General features: G+C 48.1%; 1 protein-coding gene across 1 annotated transcript; it reads left to right on the top strand.

Moving 5' to 3' along the window:
• Positions 1-2,229: 2,229 nt before the first annotated feature.
• Positions 2,230-20,437, top strand: LOC142556985 (uncharacterized). Its single transcript, XM_075668478.1, has 5 exons — positions 2,230-2,466; positions 5,533-5,662; positions 7,359-7,489; positions 9,366-9,486; positions 19,960-20,437. The coding sequence occupies exons 1-5, from the start codon at positions 2,370-2,372 to the stop codon at positions 20,168-20,170; spliced, it is 690 nt and encodes a 229-aa protein (XP_075524593.1). The 5' UTR covers positions 2,230-2,369; the 3' UTR covers positions 20,171-20,437.
• The last annotated feature ends 1,941 nt before the right edge of the window (positions 20,438-22,378 follow it).

Here is a 22,378-nt window from a genome sequence, read left to right as displayed (position 1 = left end):
AAAAATATGTCAAAATCCTTTCAAAGGTAGTCGGGGCTGGGCCGAATACAACCCGCGCGTCATATATATGAAGACAATTTTGTCTGAATGTATATTCACGCACGCGCAGACCTCGTGGAGGCGCCGCTAAATGACACAGCGCGTCCAGAGGTAAGCGTGGCATAGGAGCCTGGCTGCATACTCGGGCAATACGATGCGTCGCCACGTTGCTTCAATACTAATCGCATTATAACGTCGGCATTCATCATCCGAAACTTCTCTTTCACCAATACTCTAAACGCCTTTTGCTTATTTCCGCCGCTGGCCAGTTGATTGCTTCAGTTCCGCTTTGAATCCCGGTGCTTCTCACAATGTGGACCTTCCCTGTACGTTTCACTGGGTCTCGGTATCTTGGTGTCTCACTATAACTGTACTGTGTCGTTTCCGAACTTTTGCTGCACGAGACACGTGCCTCGTGCCATTGCTAATATTTGCTCCGGTATGCTTTTATTTTCAGGCAGCAAGCCCTGACATCACGAGGCACCGTCCTATGTGTTATCGTAGAGATGTTCCCTCCTGACTCGATGAAACTCAAACCTGGCCATCAAAAAGGATTGGCGCACTTGTGGGCAAAATACTTGAGAAGCATTGACTACCTAACCAGACTGTTACTGCCGTGACAACACTGCACTGACGCACCAAATGCCACACACGACTCCTGATCTTTCAATACATCGACAAACATTGCTTGGTGTATTTGTTGGGGTATTGGTGACATGAATAGGCTTCTGTTTAACGCCTGAAGCCACGCTACACTTCGCACATGTTTTCAGCTGTCGCACTAAAACGTAATGTAATTATTAGTATTTCTGTATTATCAAACAAGTAATTGGGGCTCCATGCATAATTACTGAGTTGACAGCTATCCATTCTTGCTATAAACGACAAAAATATTGTGGTATAGTCTTAAAAACAACTAACTAACGTCAGCACAAACACTGACAAGCAACTTTATCATCATTGTTTTGATGGCAAATCCACAGTGGATATGGTAACTTTCTAAAGTGAAAGGTCATTTCGCATACAGACAAACATCACAACATAAAACCCCCTTTCTGAAGCTGGCAGCATTTAAACATCACAAGTTGGAACGTTAGAGTCAGGCTTTATATATATATATATATATATATATATATATATATATATATATATATATATAGCTAAGCTAGAAAGCTAGAGTTTTCCCACCAATGAATGCAAGCATAGCTCATTTTCGAATATGCCAGAAAACTCAGTAAGAACTCTATTTAATAAGGTTATAAAATGCATCACACTTAACTTTGAGTCGCAGATGACGCTCAAGCAGCAGTTTCTCAGACGGTCTGCTACTGTTTTGATAGAGTGACAGCACATTAGATCATATCAGCTGATGAAGGTAGCACGAATGACTACTTGAATTAGAATAGCAAAATAATGGCACATTGGCTATTATAGCCTCATTAGGCACTGGCTTATGTCAAGAAAGTAGTTTAATTTTCAGTTTGCTATAATCCATTCAGTTTATTTCAGCAATTACGCTAAACGGGCATTTCTGGTAACAAAACCTATTCTCGCTTTCCTTGTCTGATGATGTAGCGCTCTTACGTTTCAAAAGGTAGCCTGGTGCACATATGTGCCAGCTGCGCGTACTTACACCGCTTCCGAAGGTTCAGTTCTAGCGAAGGCCATAATGTTCCCCATGATGTTAAGCTGAACGTCGATATTTCCTTTTCTAGCGCTACCAATATAATCACCGAGGAGCTCAACGCGTTAGGGACTTAGAGTCCCAATAATTATTAATATTAGAGCCGCCGTGTGTCCTATGCACAGCAAATTAGGCGTTGAGGCACTCTGCATGTGCAATATGCAGTTACCTTCACGAGTTTGCATTTATTGGTCGTTACAACGAAGCGCGGAAGGCGGCACTACGATAACAGCGTTGTTCCTTGTCGCTTAGGTCATCGGCGTAGCGGCGATCACGTCACTTTGATGACGTGGGCGGAAGGATGGCGTGGACGCTGTAGACATGGAGGGGCGTGGCCGTGTGCACGACGTGCTTGTTCCGGATTGCCGAATGACAAAACGAAAAAAACAAAAGACGTACTGCGTCGCACATCCAAAGCGGGACGTGAAGTATACTGCGACGCGCGTCAGGCGAGCCGCAACCGAAGCGATAAGGTAGCAATGCTCGCGGATCTCGAGACCTTGGACTTTGGGCGCGCGCGAAAGCGCCGCCTGTGGGCCGCGCCTGCTCGCATTGCTCCCGACAGTCCCGCGCAGGAGAGGTGCGACATTTTGAGGCTCCCCGGAGTTCGGCCCTTAGGTACGCACCCGCAGACGAAACGAACAGAATGGCGTCAACGCGCAGCTTTGCGCGAAAAGAAGCGGCGACGTTCGTCACCGTGGCGTGGATCCTCGTCGGCTCCTTGTCGTCTGCTTCGGGGCAAGGTTAGTGTCGCGGAGGTGCGAAGCGCGCAGATAAACTCATGCCCGCTTTTGACGGTAAACGCTTACAACGCGGGACACGCTTTGATCGGATCGCAGCGCTGCCATCGTGTACCGTGCAAAAAAAGGTCTTTATTCTGTACCGAAATTTCGTCCGAAATTCTCTCGGTGCGGTTCGCTCTCGTCGGGGCTTACGACAGAACACGCTGTCGCTAAGTCGCAGTTGAACTTGTTGCAGTGTCGGGAAGGTGAAATCACCCAATTGAAGCCTGCCGTTGCTGTATGTACGAGGCGTTTCTTTTTCTGCCGAACAACTTGTTTTCAAAACTTTTTGTGCGCGAACAAACAGGGACAAAGAAGAGGAGCAACACAAGGACGAGCGCTTCTTAAACAAAAATAATCGCTCGTCCTTGTGTTGCTCCTTTTCTTTGTCCCTGTTTGTTTGCGCACAAGAAGCAAAAAAAGAAAAATGAATCTGTTCCAACTAGGCCGACTCGCAGTTATGCTTCAGTTCATTTGTTTTCAAGGAAACTGTCATACGGGCCCCTGCCATTCTTGGGCAAATTCTACGTGGCTAGGTGGACATTAGCACTTAAATATCAGGACGATACCTTCGCTAATTATTAAAAATGTGCTAATTTACTCTTTAATTACTCATTTTAGGACACATGCAATTACGTAATTGCAGGTGAAGAGTAGCGAAGTCACGTCTGCTTAGCAAAAATCATAAGAATAGTAGCAATTTATCACGCATCCATCCCCAAAACCTGCCAAAAGATGCCCTGGCGCTCCAGCTAAGATCTCCCCGAACAGCTGCTGAAGTCACACTTTTGAGAAACTTTTGAGAAACTGGAACATGAACTGGAACAGTATGCTTCGTAGCACATATGGTCGCGTATGTCGGAAGTGATGCTAGTCTTAGGATTGCTGCTAAGCAGACGCGACTTCACTGCTTCACGGCTTCAGTTCCGCATTAACGTCTGCCATAAAGTTAGTAATCAAAGTTAATCAACATATTTTAGATAATAAAAAGTACAGCTTAATTTCTTTTTTCACTATCAACGTCCGCCTACACACGTAGCCTATCAGCGAGAACGGCAGGTACCTAGGTACCTAGGTACCTAGATTTCTTAAATGTTTCGCATGAAAAGAAACACCTGGTATATTCTGTACATGCACGCTAATCTGTAGTGTCAAGTTGAATTTCTTCATGCCTTTATTATATGATGTTTAAAGATAAACAACGGCAATATTCGCGCAGGCTGTTTACCTTATTTTTCGTAAAGTCCGGAGGCAGCGCAGGGGTCTCATCGTTGTCGGCGAGGAAGCCGTGCTCGCCGGCGCGTTTCGAGGAATTGCGGTGAGGTGGGGGGGCACAGCTGTGCTCCATATTTTGCGTCACATCGGGCCTAAATCATGTCAAGTGCCCACGGTCCACCTTGAAACTGTGTGGCAGTGAGTCGCCGCTCTCATTAAAGCGAATCTTTCGCTGCCTATTCCTTCGACTTCGCTGCTGCTGCCGCTGCTGCCTCGGCGAATAGCTCTTGCTGAATGCGTGGGTTATATTGAAACTAATGTCGTCATCACGCTATCGTCACCGTACCATTGTCATTAATGCGGGCTTCTAGCTACTGTCTAGAACAACTGCTTGCGAACAGACACCGGGCATGGTGCGAATCAAAGCAACCTGTCGTGGCAGGTGATGCACGTGAGTGCGAACATGAGCTTCAGCACCAACAAGGCGTTGTAGTCATGCCGTTGTTGTCATTCAATCGTGATCAGTACATCGTCATCATGTCGTTGTCGTCACTGCGTCGCCGCCACAGAGTCGCCGTCATGCCGTCGTGGTCTATCGATCGCCATCAATTCTGTCGTACTGATTCCACTGTCGTCACGCCTTTGTGGTCATTCCACCTCCGTCATCCCGTCGTCATTATGCCGTTGTTGATACACCACCGTCCTCATACAGTCACAGTCATTCTATAGCACCGTCACACTATTGTCGTCACACCGTCGGCATTTTTCCAGTATCGGCATCACGTTGTCGTCGCGCCCCCGTAGTCACACCATCGTCGGCACTTCTGCGTCGTCTTCGAACGGCCGTTATGCCACCGTCGTCGTCACGTCGTCGTCTTGCCATTGTCATCACTGCATCGTCGTCATGCGGTCGTCGTCGTCCGTCGTGGTCGTTTCGTTGTACATAGTGATTTTGTCGTTGTGACCCCCACTACCACCACGCCGTCATCAGCATCCTGTCATCTTCATACAGTCGCCTTCATTCCAGTACCGTTATATCGTTGGCGTCATATCGTTCTAATGATTTTATCATTGCTATCCTTTTGTCGTCAAGCAGCCTGTATTATGCGGTTTTGCGTGGCAAAACCACGATTTGATTATGAGGCACGCCGTAGTGGAGGGCACTACGGAATATTTCGGACCACCAAGGGTTCTTTAACGTGCGCCTAAAATCTGAGTGCACGGGCGTTTCCACGTTTCGTCCCCATCGAAGTGCTGCCGCCGTGGCCGGGATTCGATCCCGCGACCTCGTGCTTCGCAGTCCAACACCGTAGCCACAAAGCAACCGCGACGGGTTTCATTACGCAGTCGTTCTCATTCCAACTCCGTAATCTCTTTCGTCACACCGTCAACGTGAGGCCGTCGGCATCAATCCAGCATCGTCATCGCGTTGGCAATACGCCGTCGTCGTTGCTCCAGTGTCCTCATCCCTAGGTCATCGTGCCACCGTTGACACATCGTGGTCGTCATTCCGTTGTCAGCATGTTTTCGCGACCGTTTCAACATCTGCACTGCTTCGTCGTCATACAGTCATCTTCATGCTGTCGCACTCATTCCGTTCGTCGTCATTCCTTTGCCATGCATGCATGGCATGCGCATGATCGAGTGCGACAACTTCATATTGATCGAGGGGGTTCCCAGTGACAGCTTGTGCAACTGGGTCGTGTGGTTTTCAAACGATCACCAAGCAAGGAACAGCGTTCTTCACAACGCGATGTTCTTCATACCACAGTACACGGGAATCTGCTGATATTTCATTATTTCTTTTTTCAGATACAGATCGATGCGCACCGGGCTCCGTGAAGAACTGCTACCTGAGCTATAAAGAAGCGCTGTGGTGGGATGAATTGAGGCCTAACCAAGAGGGCGAGTATGACGAAGAGAATTACAAGATTGGTTGCAGGTATTGTGAAAAATTTGCGTATACTGTGTCAAGGACGCAACCGCAAGTGTGGTTCATGAACCGTCTTGGCATGCATAGGCTGTATGGACATTAGGCTACAGAAACGGCGTAACGAAATTCACACGTTACATTTATTCAGGTATTAGAAAGCTTACGTGCTTAACTTATAATACAACTTGTGGAGGTTCTACAGCCTAAGCTTGAACTCATGCTCGCTCCGTATTACGCCGTGGTGAAATGGGGTGAGCGGGAATTGGCATCCGTTTGTCTTGCTGCCCGAGTCTTTTCACGCCATTTCTGGACCTTGCGTGTCGACCGAGTGGACACGATGACCGAGCAAGCGTGAAATTTCTGCAAAAAATTGCATACTTGTATGCCCTACAACGCCTGATGATCGCAGGTTTAAGTTTGATAGATTATACCTACTATTGCTGAGTACGCGATAACAACCTTTTGGTTCGACAAACATACTGCCCAGCTATGCCCTTCTGAACGCCGAGCAAGAAGCTAAATCTAGCTGCGATTGCGTAATGTGTGACGCGGCAAGAGAGTCATCTGTGCGCGCTATGTGTGCATGATCGATTAATGGTTTCTTTGCTCTATACAACAGTGCTAAACTAAGACGTGTGGGTAATAACGTTGCAAACATTTAGGTGATGCTACTATAACATGCTTTCGTTACATCGGGTTTGAACAAATGACCCCTCCTCACAAGGCCTTTAGACAGTTGTTCCAAAACCATCCGTTCACGGCCTAGTTGGCACATTGTTGCTGAAAACCGAGTTTGTGCAGTGTTAATGGACAGACCATAAATGAAGGCAAACGACGTCCGTCAGCACCCGTCTGTGTCATCTGTGTTCCTTTATATCCTTTTAATTGGCGCCACGCATACTCAGCCTTTATACAAACAAGACAAGACAAAACAAGAACGGACGGACAGACAGACAGACAGACAGACAGACAGACAGACAGACAGACAGACAGACAAGACAAAACAAGAACGGACAGACAGACAGACAGACAGACAGACAGACAGACAGACAGACAGACAGACAGACAGACGGACGGACGGACGGACGGACGGACGGACGGACGGACGGACGGACGGACGGACGGACGGACAGGCGGACAGACGGACGGACGGACGGACGGACGGACTTTGTGCTGATGTAACAAAAGGAATAATGCTAGATGCTACGCAAATGACGAAGCAAGTATTTCTTCACTGGCAGCTCAAACTATAGGCTGCAGTAGAAAGAATGGGGAAGCTTCAGAAATAGCAGCTTGAAAGCGCTGTTTTCCGATAGCCTAATGATATGAGGAGCAAAAGTGCGAATTCTGTATGTGGTGGTTCGGTATAGCTCTTGGTTGTAGACTGACGAATTTCTTATTTCACGTTTTCAATCAATCAATCAATCAATCAATCAATCAATCAATCAATCAATCAATCAATCAATCAATCAATCAATCAATCAATCAATCAACCGATCAATCAACCGATCGATCAATTGATCAATCAACCGATCGATCAATTGATCAATCAATCAGTCGGTCGGTTGGTCGGTCGGTCTTTGTTGTGAATTTTATTGTAATGAGGGGAAATTTTTTAAACACTGACTGCACAACAAGCTGCGCTGCGGAAGCTATGCTCTAAACGCGTGTCACTTATAATAGCCTTGCCATTTTCACGTTGCAGCCGCATCAATGAAAAATTCCTGTGCCACAAAGACCTTGCTGATTGCCCCGAAGCAATGAACGGTGACTACAGGATCCAGGAGAGAGGTTACGAGGCAATGCGTAACATTATCTGTGATAACGCACTCAGAGGTAGGTCCATGGGAATTGGCAGCACAAGAAAAAAAAAAACCCTTTGCAGTTGTACGAAAATCCATGCAACTCATGCACAAACACAGCAAGGCTTCTTAGTAGAGTTCTCACACTTTTTGGAAGTCCTACTGTTTCGCACTACCCCAAAACCTACCCAAGGTTACGCAAACACTTGAATATGCAGGGTATCCGAACTATCATGCACAAATACTTAAAATTATGCGAATGCCACCTAGCTGGACAGAAATCAAGCTAATGTTGTTGGCCGTCGCTTGGAGATACTTAGATTATTTTTTACATTCCGCCTAATTACAGAATTAGTATTAGTTAATTAATCCACTTTATAAATATTATTATTAGACGAAACGTGCCAATGAGAAAATTTTAGAGCAACATAAAAAAAACAACTCCCGACAGAGCTTTCGGTTGGTCAATACGCGTTACGTAGAAACGTTTTTCCGAGCATGAAAAAAGCCCGCGAATACACGGTTGCCTCGCGCGGCAATCTTGCGTGTATTTTTTTTACGTGTTTTCGCTCTGCGCCGTCGGCCATTTTAGAGCGCAGCTCGTAGGGCCCATTCTTGCGGTGAGCATCGGCACTGTCCCTCGTAACCGAGCGAACGAGCCCAGCGAAGGATGAAAGCGAACGCAGAGAGCGGCGGTGAATTAGAGGCGGGGATAGCGAAGAGAGCGCGAGGAAGAAAGCGGAGGAGGGGGGTACGGCGAAAGCGTGAGAAGAAAAGCGTAGTGCCGCGCAAGACAGGCTTTGCGGCGATGATGGCTACGACATGGCGCCGGAGTGGCGCACGCCGTCTGCATGGAAGCAAAGCGCTGCATGAGTGGAAGTCTGTCTGCGGCAGCTGCTGTGAATCGCGTCCACGCGTCACCCACGCGCCGCCTCTCGCGTTCGGCCGATTATTGAGGCAGTCGCGCCACACTCGCTACGTTTGCAACGTGCCGCATGTGACAGATTCTCCACGCCAGCCAGTATATCGCGAAATATTCGTATACAGCTGCGCTCAAATTTCGCGTTAGGGAGTATCGTGATCGTCGGTGAATTTTTTTAGGTACCATCTTTCGGTCACGCCGACGGTTTTTCGCGTGATGTGGCATGTGATGGTTTTCACAATAATAATGTTACACTGCGTGTCATCATTATAAGAATCACGTGAAGTTAGCGACTTCTGCCGGTAAGGGCTAAGTTGACGGTACAAATATCCACCTTAATTTTTTCTGGCTTAGAGTAAACGTCTAACGTAGGAGCTAAGCATAGTAGTTACCGCAGTCCCCATCGCACCACTTTATAGATATACTATGAGGCAATTACCACGGAGAGTACTAAAGCAACTGGTAAACGTTCATGGAAGCACGTGCACAGAGAAAAAAGAATGTATGCGCAGTCGTGCGTGAAAAAAAGTAGTTGAGACATGTCGGCAAACTATCGCAGAAACAGCATCTAGTCACCAGAGAACGCCGAAAATTTAGACTTCAGCAAAGCCAAAGAATCATTTGGAAGACGATCGATTATAAGCCGTACTATAATAATACGCTAAACCCTTCATAATGAACTCAGTAAAGACTGCAGCTCCAACTCGAAAAGCGGTTCACTTTTGTGATGAGACGAAGCAGGAGTTCGAAAACACACGTTCTTTTTCATGTCGCAGCCCTGGAGGAACAAATAACGCAGTTGCTCAATTCGCACCGGAGCTTGAGATGACTCAGGCATATCCGTGCACTTGAGAATCCGCGTTGTTTTTGTTGTTCTGGTCATTGTTCTGTTGTTCTTACTCTTCTTGTTGTTGTGTACATAGGCAAAGCGTATTACGGTTTGCCACGCGCCAACTTTATTCCCTCCCCGCCATTCAACGACTCGCAGAATTTCACAAGGCCTTCCAGTGTAGGGACGAGGAGAAGCTGGAAGCCTGCGCGAGAACGATGCGGCCGGCTTCCGATCCACAGGATGCTGGCACGCCACCCCCCGAGGTAGCATACTGCAGGTGAGTTTCGCCACAGCGCGCGCCATCTTTGACACCTCCACAATCGCAGGCCGTTTCGGTGCCTTCACTTCGAGCTCAGGTATGCAGCTACGGCGTAGATGAGAAAAAGACGTTTAAAATCGGAGATCGCGAGAGAGAGAAAGAGAGAGAGAGAGAAATAAGAAAGGCGTAGAGGTTAACCGCCTTATGAAATGTGGTTGGCTACCCTCCTGTAGACTTAAGAGAGGGGCAGCTAGAAAGATAAGATGAAAATAGGGGAGAGGTAACGACACACAGAGCTCGTGCACGCGGTCACAGTGAGGTATCACAATTGCGGCCAATTAACGTTGCATTGTCCAAACACAGTTCCACATCAAAGAAAATTAGGTAGACTTGTTTTTTATTCCTCGCCATGATCAGAGTGCAATTGTAAAGAAAAAAAAGAAACTCAACTAATTGTTATTTGAGCAGGAACTTACTTGTACCGTGATTAATTAATTAGCATTTGGCGTGCTAATCTAGCCACTACTGAAAGCTCGCTCGAGCGTATCAAACGCAACTATAGTCTTTGTGCTAATTTGCCAGTTTTTAAATAAGAATTTTCAGGTCTAATACTCAGCTTAGCAACACTAATGTGCTGGGCATTAGTACTAGGTTACTAGGGGGCTCCGAATTAACTTTGACCACGGGGTCCTTAACGTGCACCTGAACGTAAGCACACGAGCTTTGCATTTCGCCCACTCCGAATTACGGCCACCGCGGACACGACCGAACCCGCGAACTTTAGCTGCGCAGCGCAACGCCATGGCCACTGGACTACCTCTGAGGGTGGTTAAGGCTAACGCCGTTCGCACAGATTCCTACACGAGAATCGCAACAATTCCTTCATCGCACGGCGCTGCGACGGCTTAGCGGAGGCATTCCAAAAATGGCTTGTTCTGACAACGGTACGTTATCAACGCGTGCTATCGTAGTCGCGAGATATCCTCTTTGTATACGCTGAACAAGAAGAGAGCCACTTGGCGAGGTAGATCGGGTGAAGTAGTTTGTTCGGGTCCTTGGCTAAATACGGCAGCCACGAGAGAGTTCGTCCTTGTTGGCGAGACATTTCGGAAGGGATGGAGCGCAAGATAACCACACGGTCTATAGCAAGCGTGGCATGTATATTAATAACTTCTTTCCATGCGTTTAATTAATCTGTTCTTTCCAAAACGGCAGGGCTCGTCTCAGTTTATACAACAATACTGTAACAAGGAAGGCGATACATGGCGAAATCTGCACCCGAGCTGAGGTGCGCCTTCAACGTCTTCCTTTCGCTGCGTCCTCGGGCGCGTGCTTGGATAACTGTCCCGTGACACAAGCTTGGGGCGGCAGGAGCACCGTCCCGGTGCTGTTCAAGGACACGAGAGGCCAGAAACAGAGTAACCACGGCTAAGGTTCGCGGACGTATTACGGTTTTAGCAGTACAACGTGCACAATTTCACATTGCGGGCGTCGAGTCGACGATGTTGTGGGTCGGAGAAGAGAGAGAGAGAGAGAGAGAGAAGGGAAGACGGAAAGGCAGGGAGGTTAACTAGACTGAGTCCAGTTTGCTACCCTACACGTGGGGAGGGGAATGGGGAGTGAAAGAGGAAGAGAGAGAACTTAAGTGTAGGACGTCTATAGTCGGTCACACAAGTCTGTTGCCCTCAGGTAGCGAAAAAGCGCTCGAACGGCTTTCTGGGCCAATGAACTGTGAGGCCAGGCTCCCAAGATCTTCGCTTCCGTAAATGGCCTGTCATCCAGTCTATTTAAGGCACACTGGAGAGTCTCACGTTGATTATCGAAGCGAGAACAGTGGCACAGAAGGTGACTGATGGTCTCTTCACACTTGCACTTAGCGCACATTGGTGAATCCGCCATTCCAATACGGTAGCTGTAGGAGTTGGTGAATGCTACTCCTACCCACAGCCGACACAGCAGTGTTGCGTCACGTCGTGCAAGGTTCGCTGGTAATGTAAGTTTCAGTGATGGGTCGAGGCTGTGTAAACGACACTTAGAGTTCTGTGGTGTATGCCAGCAACCTAACGTGATTGCACGAGCGAGACTGCGAAGCTCTCTTGCAGCGTCGACTCTGGATAAAGGTATAAGGAGTGTCGGTGAGCCAGCCTGGGCACGTCGGGCAGCGTCATCGGCGAGGTGATTACCAACGATGCCACAGTGTCCCGGCAGCCACTGAAATATGATATCATGTCCTCTTTCAGATGCGCAATGGCAGGTTTCGTTGATTTGTGACACCAGCTGTTCATAATTGCCACGTCGTAAACTTCGCAAGCTCTGGAGGGCCGCTTTCGAGTCACAAAATATTGCCCATTTGTTGGGCGGTTCTTTTTCAATGTATTCGACAGCAGCGCGAAGAGCGGCCAGTTCAGAACCTGTAGATGTCGTTACGTGTGAAGTCTTGAACTTGATGACGACCGATTGGGATGGTAGAACAACGGCGCCCGTAGAATTTTCCGAGACGGAACCATCCGTGTAAACATGAATTCGGTTAGCGTATGAACAATGCAGAAGTTCCAATGTGATCTGCTTGAGAGCCGCGGTGGTCAGGCTAGCTTTCTTCACTATTCCTGGAACAGCGAGGTACACAGGAGGCTTCTTCAAGCACCACATAGGGGATGGCGTTCTTGTTGCGGGTGAGTGCCTCAAAGACAAAGAGTGCCGGTTAGCCGCAATTGATCTGGAGAACGCTGCCTTGGGTCTTTTCGCAGGCAAGTGAGCGAGATGGTGGTCAGAGACTCTGGAAATATGGCGAACATGCGCCCGGAGTGCGTCGATATCTATATAGGTCCTTATTGGGTTGTCTCTCGCGGTGGCAATTGTTGCCACGGTTGAAGCATTTCGAGGTAGCCCCAGACATGTTCGAAGGGCTTGGCCTTGAATGCTCTGTAGGACATGGATGTTAGTTTTGTTAGCATTGGACAGCACCGGTGTGCTGTATCGCAAGTATCCTAGGAAGAGCGTCCTGTATAGTTGAAGCATAGATGCCACGGATGTGCCCCACGTTTTTCCGGCAAGAAACCTTAGTACATGGGAGATAGAAGTAAGCCTCTTCTTCAAGTATGAGATGTAGGGGCTCCATGAAAGGTCTCTGTCTATAATAACGCCTAGGAATCGGTGAGTTTTTGCGTAGGAAATTGGTTGGTGGTCAATAGAAATGGGGTACCAGGTCATGGGCTTGTGGGTAAAGGCGACTAAGGCGCACTTCTCGGTCGAAATGCTGAGGCCTTGCGCACTCAGGTACGATGATGTTAGGGTCGCTGCTTTTTGGAGCCGTGCACGCACCTGGAGACGTGTAACTGCCGAGGCCCATATGCATATGTCGTCAGCATATATTGAAAGGTTTACTGTATGTGGTAGAACGTCGGCAAGGCCAAGGATTGCAAGGTTGAACAAAGTGAGGCTAAGAACCCCACCCTGAGGGACGCCACGGTACGTGTAATGGTCAGCAGTTCGGCCATCTGCACTGTGCACAAAGAAGGATCTTTTGAATAGATAGCTCCGAATCCACCGAAACATGCGTCCACCAATTCCGTTATTTTCCAGGGCATCAAGGATTGCTTCATGCGTTACATTATCATAAGCGCTTTTCACGTCGAGGAATAGTGCAACCGATATACGCTTGTGGTGTTTTTCTTGTTGTACAGACGTGACTAGGTCGATGACGTTGTCAATAGAGGAACGGCCTCTTCTAAAACCAGCCATGGCATCGGGGTATACGTTGTGGCGCTCAAGATACCGTTCTAGGCGGGTAAGAATCATTCTTTCCATGACCTTCCCAACACAGCTGGACAGCGCAATGGGTCGGTAGGACGCTAGGTCAAGTGGCGACTTTCCAGGCTTCAGGAGTGGTACCAAGCGGCTGGACTTCCACCGCTCAGGAACGACGCCATCATTCCATGACTGGTTATAACATTCCAGTAGTCTGCTTCGGCCATCTTCACCTAGGTGGCATAAAGCAGCGTAGGTGATGCCGTCTGGTCCTGGCGACGATGAGCGCCTGCAGGAGGCCAAAGCAGCGTCCAATTCCTCAAGTGAGAAGGACACATTCAATTCTGGGAAGCGTGTCGCAGGAACCTCACCCAGAATTTCGCTACTGATGGTGACCACACTGCCCGCAATTTTCACACAGAAGTCTTCGGCTATATCTACCTGTGAGCGGCCTTGATAGAGGGCTAGGGCTGAGAATGGGTGTCGTTGCTGTGGCGACGAGCCAAGGCCGCGCACCGTCCTCCATATGATAGACAGCGGCTTGCGGGGGTCAAGTGATTCGCAGAACGTCTTCCACCGTTGCTCCTCCAGCCTGTCCATACGACGTTGGATTTTCTTCTGTATACGTCGAGCGACTCTAAGGTCATGAATTGACTTCGTGCGCCTGTATCGCCTCTCGGCTCTTCTGCGAATCGTTCGAAGTCGCTCAAGTTCCATGTCAAAATCCGTACGTTTTTTAGCGGATGTAAATGTGTACTTAGACGATTCCAGTACACTTGTAATAAGGTTCTCAATGATGCCGGTAAATCCTTGTTTGCATGCCTCTTCCACCTTTGTCTTATACGTTGACCACCTTATATATGCTTATCGGGAAGTACAGGAGGAGAAGTTTCCAAATCCAGTGATACTTAAGTAGGTGGGAATATGGTCACTACCATGAGTCTCGATGTCAGAGAACCATCGAACATTTTGACCAAGTTGCCGTGACACCAAGGTCAAGTCTAAGCAACTGCTGTAGTTCGAACCACGCAAGTACGTCGGACTGCCATCGTTCATAATGCTAAGTTCATGGTCGGAAGCAAATTCCACAAGTTTCCGGCCCCTGGAATCTATTCTGGAGCTTCCCCAAGCCAAGTGATGAGCATTAAAGTCTCCCGTGATTATCCAGGGTCCGGTAGTCGCCGTCAGGATGTCTCGCAATCGGTCGCCGTCGAACCGACTATATGGGGATATGTAGGCGCCGATAAGGGTGAAGGCCACTTTATTCTTTGTAATACGGAGACACACGTATTGGTTTCCATCATGAGGCTGCACCGAGTGGGGAATGTAAGTCAGTTCTGTACGGATGTAAACAATTACTTTGCTGGATTCCCCGCACGTCGACGCCATAAAGGCTTCGTATCCAGAGAGTCTTAGCGCTTTGGACACGTTCGGTTCACATATTACCACTACAGGAAATCGGTGCGTGAAAACGTATTGGCGGAAACATGAAATCCGTGATTTAAGTCCTCTGGCATTCCACTGGAAAATCGTCGCGCTACGCACTTCATCACGGAATGAAGGCAGTGGAAGAGCCATTGAGCTTATGCAAGATTTTCAAGCACTGGGCTCAGGGCATCCAACACTTGCACTGCGCTTCGAGCTGTTGGCGTATTCGAGTTGCCCACAAGCGTGCGAATGGCATTTATCAAAGACTTGAGCATTGTTACAATTCGGCGGTCATGCTCTGTCAGCTCATCTGGATGAGGGGTGGAACATTGTGGTGCCTTTCCTTGTTGGGGTTTTTCCAAAGGGCTTATCCTTGGCAGTGGTGGCCATTCCTCATCCACGGCATTCTTTTGAGATGCTCCGTTATCCATACACGGTTTGGAAACGTTCTGCACCGAGGTTGGAGCAGATTCAACAGCAAGAGGCTGTGCGGCACGCGTATTCTTTGTGCGGAGAGCAGAATACCTTGATGAGCGTCTGCGACGAGAACGACGTCGCCTGACGTCAGCAGCTGCTTCACGATGAGTCGACCGGTCCCTCACCATTTTTCTCAAGATGGAGAGTTCTCGCTTAACTCTAGGACATTCCTTTGATGAGGCATCGTGGGGCCCTTGACAGTTCGGACACTTATAAGTTTTTGCCTGGCAGTTGCCTGCAGAGTGTTGCGCTGCACAGCGGGAACATATAGCAGACTTTCCACAGACGGCGCTCACGTGGCCGAATTTCTGACAATTTCTACACTGAAGCGGCTTGGGAACAAAGGGCCGGACAGCATGTCGAAAATGACCTACCTTCACATGCGATGGAAGGCGGTCACCTTTAAAGACAATTTTCACGCATCTGGAAGTTCCGAGACGGGCCACCTGTATTATCTGGGTCCCATGATTGGCAGGCTTTATCAAAAGTGGTAAATCCTCGCCTGAGATGGCCGCATCAATGTCATATATGACGGCTGTAGTAGTCTCCTTTCCCATCGGGATGATGGTACGGACGTTCATGCCACCGAGAACAGTGACGGCTCGCAGAGAATCTAACGCCGACGCTTGGGCGACGTTTACCGCGACTATATTCTTCCGAGGGTTGACTCGTACGTCCTCAATGCCATTTGGCAACAGTCTCTCGAGTTCAACCGATGCAACTTGCCTGTTGAGGAACCTCATGTTGTCGGAGGGTAGCACAGGTAAGAAAAGAATGGTGTACTTCGGCGAACTCTGCGGAGTCCTCATAGTAGATGTGTCCACAGAGGCCCTAAGCATCCGCCGCTTTGCTTTCTGACTCAGGACAGTCACGTAGTCGTCGTCGGAGCTGTCGTCGCTCTCGGTCGAGTCTATCAGGGTAGCCTCGCTGTCGCTCGAGAGGCTGTTCCGCTTCCTTGAGGCTGCCGACGCGGGCGCCGCTACGTCAGGTGGGAGTGCGGGTGGCTCCACTTCCATTCCCGTCGGGCAGGGAACAGCGTTCCCCGGAAGAAAGCGAGAATTACCACAAAATACTGGTGACGGAAAACAAACACTCAGCAATAGAATCACTTCTTCGTCTTCGCAGGTATACAAGGTCGGTGACTTGTCGAAAAACACCGTAAGGGCCTTTGTAAGACGACAGAAGCTTTTTCCGAGCGCCCGACTCGGCGCGTTGGAGTACAGAGGAGAAGGAGGGAATCGGGGCGGAAAGTGGTTGAGCGTCGATTCCTGTCGTATAAAGCTTTCTGTCTTGCTTATGATGTGACTCATGGCTGGCGAGCAAGCTGACGGGCATGGTCGGCTCGAGAAATGGCGTCGTGGGCCTGCTCAGTGGTGGTAGGCTATCACAAGGCGGCAGGGTATCCATGGGCAAACCTGAATCACGGCCGAACAACAAATAAAAGGGAGAGAAACCGGTGACATCATGGCATGACGAATTGTAGGCGAACGTCACGAATGGAAGTTTATCGTCCCAAGCGAGGTGATGCGAGGATTCGTCCATCGACAACATGTCTGTGAGCGTGCGGTTTAAGCGTTCTGTTAGGCTGTTAGTCTGAGGATGATAGGCTGTAATGAGCCTACATGTGTCGGTTTGCGCACGATGTAAAAATGTCGGCGATTACTTTTGAGAGGAACTGCGGGTCGCTGCTCGTAAGAAGCTGTTTATAGGGGTGCCGTGATGAAGCATAACATCGGGCAACAAAAAGTTGGCGACATCAGTTGCAAAGCTTGTAGGGAGGGCGCGCGTGATCGCGTACCGTGTGGCATAATCAGTTGCGACCGCGACCCATTTGTTCCCAGAGCAAGACACTGGGAAAGGGCCAAGCATGTCGACGCCGACGCGAGAGAGAGGCGCATACGAGATGTCCAGGGGTTGAAACGGATCACTAGGGGAAAGGGTGGGCTTCGTTCGACGTTGGCGGAGCTCGCACGCAGAAACGTACTGGCGCACAGACCGATACATGCCGGGCCAGTAAAATTGCTGGCGTGAGCGGTCGTACGCACCAGAAACGCCGAGGTGGCCCGCCATATGTACGTAATGAAGTTGAGCAATCACGGTAGGCCGCAGATGTTCCGGAATATCAAGCAGGAGCCCGGGTCCGTCAGGAAACATACTGCGACGGCAGAGTATTCCGTCCCGGAGTAAAAACATGTGGAGGGCCGCATATGAAGGCGAAGACTTGAGCCGTGAAATAAGTTGTTTCAGTGCGACATCACACCTTTGTCCATCTCCAATGTGATTGAGGTGCGAGATCTGCAAGAGACGAGCTGATTTAGCGTCGCTGGTTTCACAGTCGGGTGAGCCCTCCGGGTGAAGGGATAGACAGTCGACATCCTGATGCAGTCAACCAGAATTATACACAACGAAATAGAAGTGCTCTTGCAGCCGCAAAGCCCAGCGTCCGAGGCGGCCAGTTGGATTTTTCAGGGATGAAAGCCAGCACACTGCATGGTTGTCAGTGGCAACAGAGAGCTGTCGGCCGTAGAGGTAGGGCCGAAATTTTGCGACGGCCCAGACAAGAGCGAGACACTCCCTCTTGGTGATGGAGTACTTCTGCTAGGAGCTCGAAAGAAGACGGCAGGCGTGCGGTATCACTCGGTCATGTCCATGATGCTGTTGCGCCAAAACAGCACTTATGCCATGACCACTTTCATCGGTGTGGACCTCCGTAGGGGCTGTGTCATCAAAGCGAGCTAGAATACGGAGGGGGAACGTAAGCAGTGCGATCAGCGTGGTGAAAGCTGAAGCTTGTGATGACCCCAGGAGAAATGCACGTCTTTCTTATGGAGGTCGCTAAGGGGCCGGGCGATGCTTGCAAAATCTTTCACAACACGACGAAAATACGTAACAAATTGCGAACAGTATGGATGAAGTAGACAATGAAGCCAATGAACGCATACGGAAAATAATTCTTAAGGATAATTTAAAGGCAAAAATAATGTAGTAAAAGAACATGGAAAGTGGACGAAAAGGCAGTCTTCCGCAGTGTGGAGCCAAGGATGATAGGTGGGAGGCAGCATAGAGTGTCTTGCTGTAACACCTAGAGGGAAATCTTGCGCTGCTGCGCTGTTGGATAAATGGGGATGCCGGGAAATGGTGGCTTCGAATTGGTTTCGTTCTCGGAGAGCCAGGATACCTTGAAGACCCGCCTGGCTAGCCCCGTTCCGTCTGTCACAATGTTTAATTTCATACTAAAACCAACCCGTAAAAAGCTGGATTAAGCTTACCATTATATAAAAGCAGCCTTTATTCAATCATGAGGACTTGTGCTTGTATGCACAATTAAATGAAATGTGTCGGCGGGTTGCTAAATTTGGAGGACGGACGACTAGGTATACACGCTCGCTATACGACACTTTGTCGTCTTTATTCGCTTTTCTTCGCAGAATGATGCACTGCAGGGAATTAAACTTCACTGAAAGCTGTAAAACAGATAAATGAAAACCTTTTATGAAGAATTTATTTTAAGAATGCACTATTTGTGCAGCCATAACCAAGTTTTAGGCGAAGCTTTGCTCAACACAATTCAAAACAAGCCTCGCCCGCCCATACTACCGTTCCTGTGACGGATTAGAGCCCGTTAGGAAATTCGCATAGACGGTAGCGCCAGATTTCCACCTAGGTAATATTGTGGGAAGCTTTGTGGGAGGCCGGGTCTAGAGCCAGCGAGTAGGCGCAATGTAGCGAAACCGAAATAGGTGAAACGCATATCCCCATGACATCGCATGTTTGCGGACGGGTGGGTCAAAATTGATGTTAGTTTCACGATATACCTGCTAAGTGGACAACCATTCTTGGGCGAGGCTAGCTTCAACACCGCAGCTGCTGTAACGTGTCTCCCCTCAAAGAATTAATGAAGAACTTACGCATATCTCTGCTTCGTCTGTCTTCGAGAGTTAAAGGTCAAGTAATAGATTAGGGCTTATTGGGTGCAGAAAACTTTATTTCAGCCGTGAAAAGAACAGAGCCCGAACAAAAGCGTGAGAAGAACACAGCCTGAAGTGTAAAGGTACCACTTTTCCTAACATGAAGTACAGTTGCAAGCTGATAATGTGTTACTGTAATGTAGTATGAAGTAAATTCGATTTGTTTTTCAATCCACGTACACCTGGAAGAAACTTGTAGTGTTTATTCTCAGAGATATAGCCCATCCACGAACAAAACATGGGCAGCAAGAAACAAGTCATTCGTTGCCAGGTGCACTTATTTGACAACGTGATGCAGACATAGTGCTTCTTACTAACACGGGTATCATAGAATAATTTGTAAAAGCTCCGTGTGATATACACCATATTACATTAATGTTTACGTTAAGTATACGTTCACATATACCCGTATTCGCAAGAGTTCTTACGCTACCCGCCGCGGTTGCTTAGTGGCTATGGTGTTGGGCTGCTGAACACGAGGTCGCGGGATCGAATCCCGGCCATGGCGGCCGCATTTCGATGGGGGCGAAAACACTCGTGTACTTAGATTTAGGTGCACGTTAAAGAACCCGGGGTGGTCTAAATTTCCGGAGTGTATCATAATCGGCGTGTCTCATAATCAGAAAGTGGTTTTGGCATGTAAAACCCCATAATTCAATTTTTAATTTAAGAGTTCTTACGCTAGGACTGTACCTAAGAGGGCATGCCGACCAATAGTGATGGTGGACATATTACCGAAGGTAGTCGGTGAATGGCAAATAACCTTTACGATCGAAAAGCTTTATGGATACGCCCGTAGTCCTTACTCGGACATACGCTTAAGGCTAGTCAAGGTGCCAATTTGCATCAATCTTTCTAAATTTGTTTTCAGCCTGCACCACATCGAGGTAGCCTGCTTCGAGCAGACATTCAACTCCTCGTGCCCGCTGCCGATGAAGACTGCCAGGGTTGCGATGATGAGAGTTGTGGACGCCCTAGCCCTACTCGGTGGCTGCATTTCGTCTGCACATGCAGTTGTGGCTTCTAGTGGATCTCTTGCGCTCCTGGTTGCCTCCGTCATTCTGAGTTGGCCGAGAACTTGACCAGAGAACGGAAAAACAGAAATCGAGCCAACTCCAATACGGCCCCCACCGCAGCCTCGTTTTAGATGCCGCGGACATTTTACTGCCTCTCCAGGGAGCCTGAGGCCGTGGTTTGATGACGGACACGTAGGGTAACATCAACAATTTGCGACGTAGTTTCACTCCTTAGCTGCATCCATTTGGGTGAAGACACTGCGGCCCGAATGCCATCGGATGTCACCTTGCTTGTAAATAAAAACGCACAGAGAAACGTTGCTCTATCACACCTACGTCTCGTCATCTTTTACCTCCCTGCAACCTTTTTATCATTCTGGTGCTGTGTTACTACTGGAGCTACTTAAGCATCTTGGTTCACAACTTTGAGAGGCTAAATATTAATAAGGAACTCCTTTTCCTATGGAAGACAAATCAGTAGCAAGACATTGATATATATGTTTTGTGTATAATTTCGCGTGTCATATATATGAGCAACATCTTTTATAGCGTCATGAATTGAAGCAATAAAACGTACGTCACTGTGCTCTCTATCATACATATAAAATAATAAAAGTTGTCGGCTATGAGATAAACACACAGGTCAGTGGATAAATTAGTTTTTTGCTAGCTACGCGTTTCCATTTACGCACAATGAAAGTACGTCTAAATCCGGACGCGTGAGTAGGTAGAGATACTAGCTGTATACGATCCTGTTACGCCCCGTATGGCTAAGAACAAGTTCTCGTTAAGAAATCGGAGAAGCACAAGGCCGAAGGCGACAGCCATTTAAAGGGTCAATAAAGAAAGTATTAAGTCGAGCAAAATTGAATTACATCGAGAGCCCGTAGGGCCCCAGGCAAGGTTCTTCCAAGCGGGTGAAGATCTTGGTCTGTTACAAGGAACATGTGAAGGGCGCGGCTCTCCATGATTTTTTCCATGCGTGCAGCTGTGTGTTTGGCTGTGTAGCAGACCCGCTACCGCGAGGATACCATAGCTGCACCTGCGGGAAGTCATTCCTCGTCGCTCCCCGCCTTCCCAAAGGATCTCTCAGAGAAGGATGATGCAGGCTCATTTTTAATGCGTTAGCATTCTTAAGATACTTCATGCACTTTCCAGGGAATACGATGTATGTATGTATGTATGTATGTATGTATGTATGTATGTATGTATGTATGTATGTATGTATGTATGTATGTACGCATGCATGTATGTACGCATGCATGTATGTATGTATGTATGTATGTATGTATGTATGTATGTATGTATGTATGTATGTATGTATGTATGTATGTATGTATGTATGTATGTATGTATGTATGTATGTATGTATGTATGTATGTATGTATGTATGTATGTATGTATGTATGTATGTATGTATGTAACCGTTTTACCACCTAGTTGGGTCACTGCATAGTTCGTGCCTACTTGGGTCACTGGGTGGTTCGTGCTCAAACGGGTGCTCATCAGGCAGCTGTACTGAGGTAACAGGGTTTGAAAATCACCATCGGACCAACTTGGGCGACTGAGAATGCGGCAATGCGCATATACGCGTCACTCTACAACGAACTTTTTTCACGCGCCGACATAAGTCACGGTAATATGCGGGGTTCGATAAGTATCGCTGTATGAAGGAACACATTGAAGCCGACTTTGAGCAGTGGGTATTTGCCACTCGGTCTTATGAAGATATATTGTTTTCTTTTTTAGTACAAGAGCCAGATACGGCCAAGAAGCGCCATGTACGTGGTGATGAGTTTCATTGAGTCGTTTATGAAATGTGGAAATGAACTGCGAACTGTGGATGTAGTATGGCTGTTACGGGGCCTAAAATCAGTTGCTGCAACTTGCGCCAAATATGTCAGTATTAGAACAATGACAATGACTGCACGTTTAGGCTATGACCATAAATGTTTCGTTTGAAGGAATGATGTAAAACACGTCGATGACAATGGGACTAGCGCCTCAAGAGTGCTATTGTACCCAGGGGCTGGCAGGAGTGCTCTACAAAATTGCTGTCGCAGCAGCAACGCCTCGAGCAAGAGGGCATGCTACCAATGCCTTGGTCTGATAATTAGCAATTTACCAACATCACTTAAGGAATCTCAAAACTACGTTATTCTCAAAGAGCGGTTGTATTCCGAGGAACATCGCAGGATGAAGGGGAATGGATTGTCTGTGTGTTGGGACAAAGTACTTTTTCATTTGACGTTCTAATTCCCGACACTCCAACAA

Source organism: Dermacentor variabilis, chromosome 9, assembly GCF_050947875.1.
Source record: "Dermacentor variabilis isolate Ectoservices chromosome 9, ASM5094787v1, whole genome shotgun sequence".
Classification (NCBI taxonomy): Eukaryota; Metazoa; Arthropoda; class Arachnida; order Ixodida; family Ixodidae; genus Dermacentor; species Dermacentor variabilis.
Note: the sequence above shows the minus strand (reverse complement) of the source record. Positions and strands in the feature narration are given on the sequence as shown.

Excerpts from the sequence above, each read along its gene's own strand:
- LOC142556985 (XM_075668478.1), top strand. The coding sequence starts at position 2,370 with ATGGCGTCAACGCGCAGCTTTGCGCGAAAAGAAGCGGCGACGTTCGTC. Across the intron at positions 2,467-5,532 it reads GTCGTCTGCTTCGGGGCAAG|ATACAGATCGATGCGCACCG; the intron begins GTTAGTGTCGCG and ends TTCTTTTTTCAG. Across the intron at positions 5,663-7,358 it reads AATTACAAGATTGGTTGCAG|CCGCATCAATGAAAAATTCC; the intron begins GTATTGTGAAAA and ends TTCACGTTGCAG.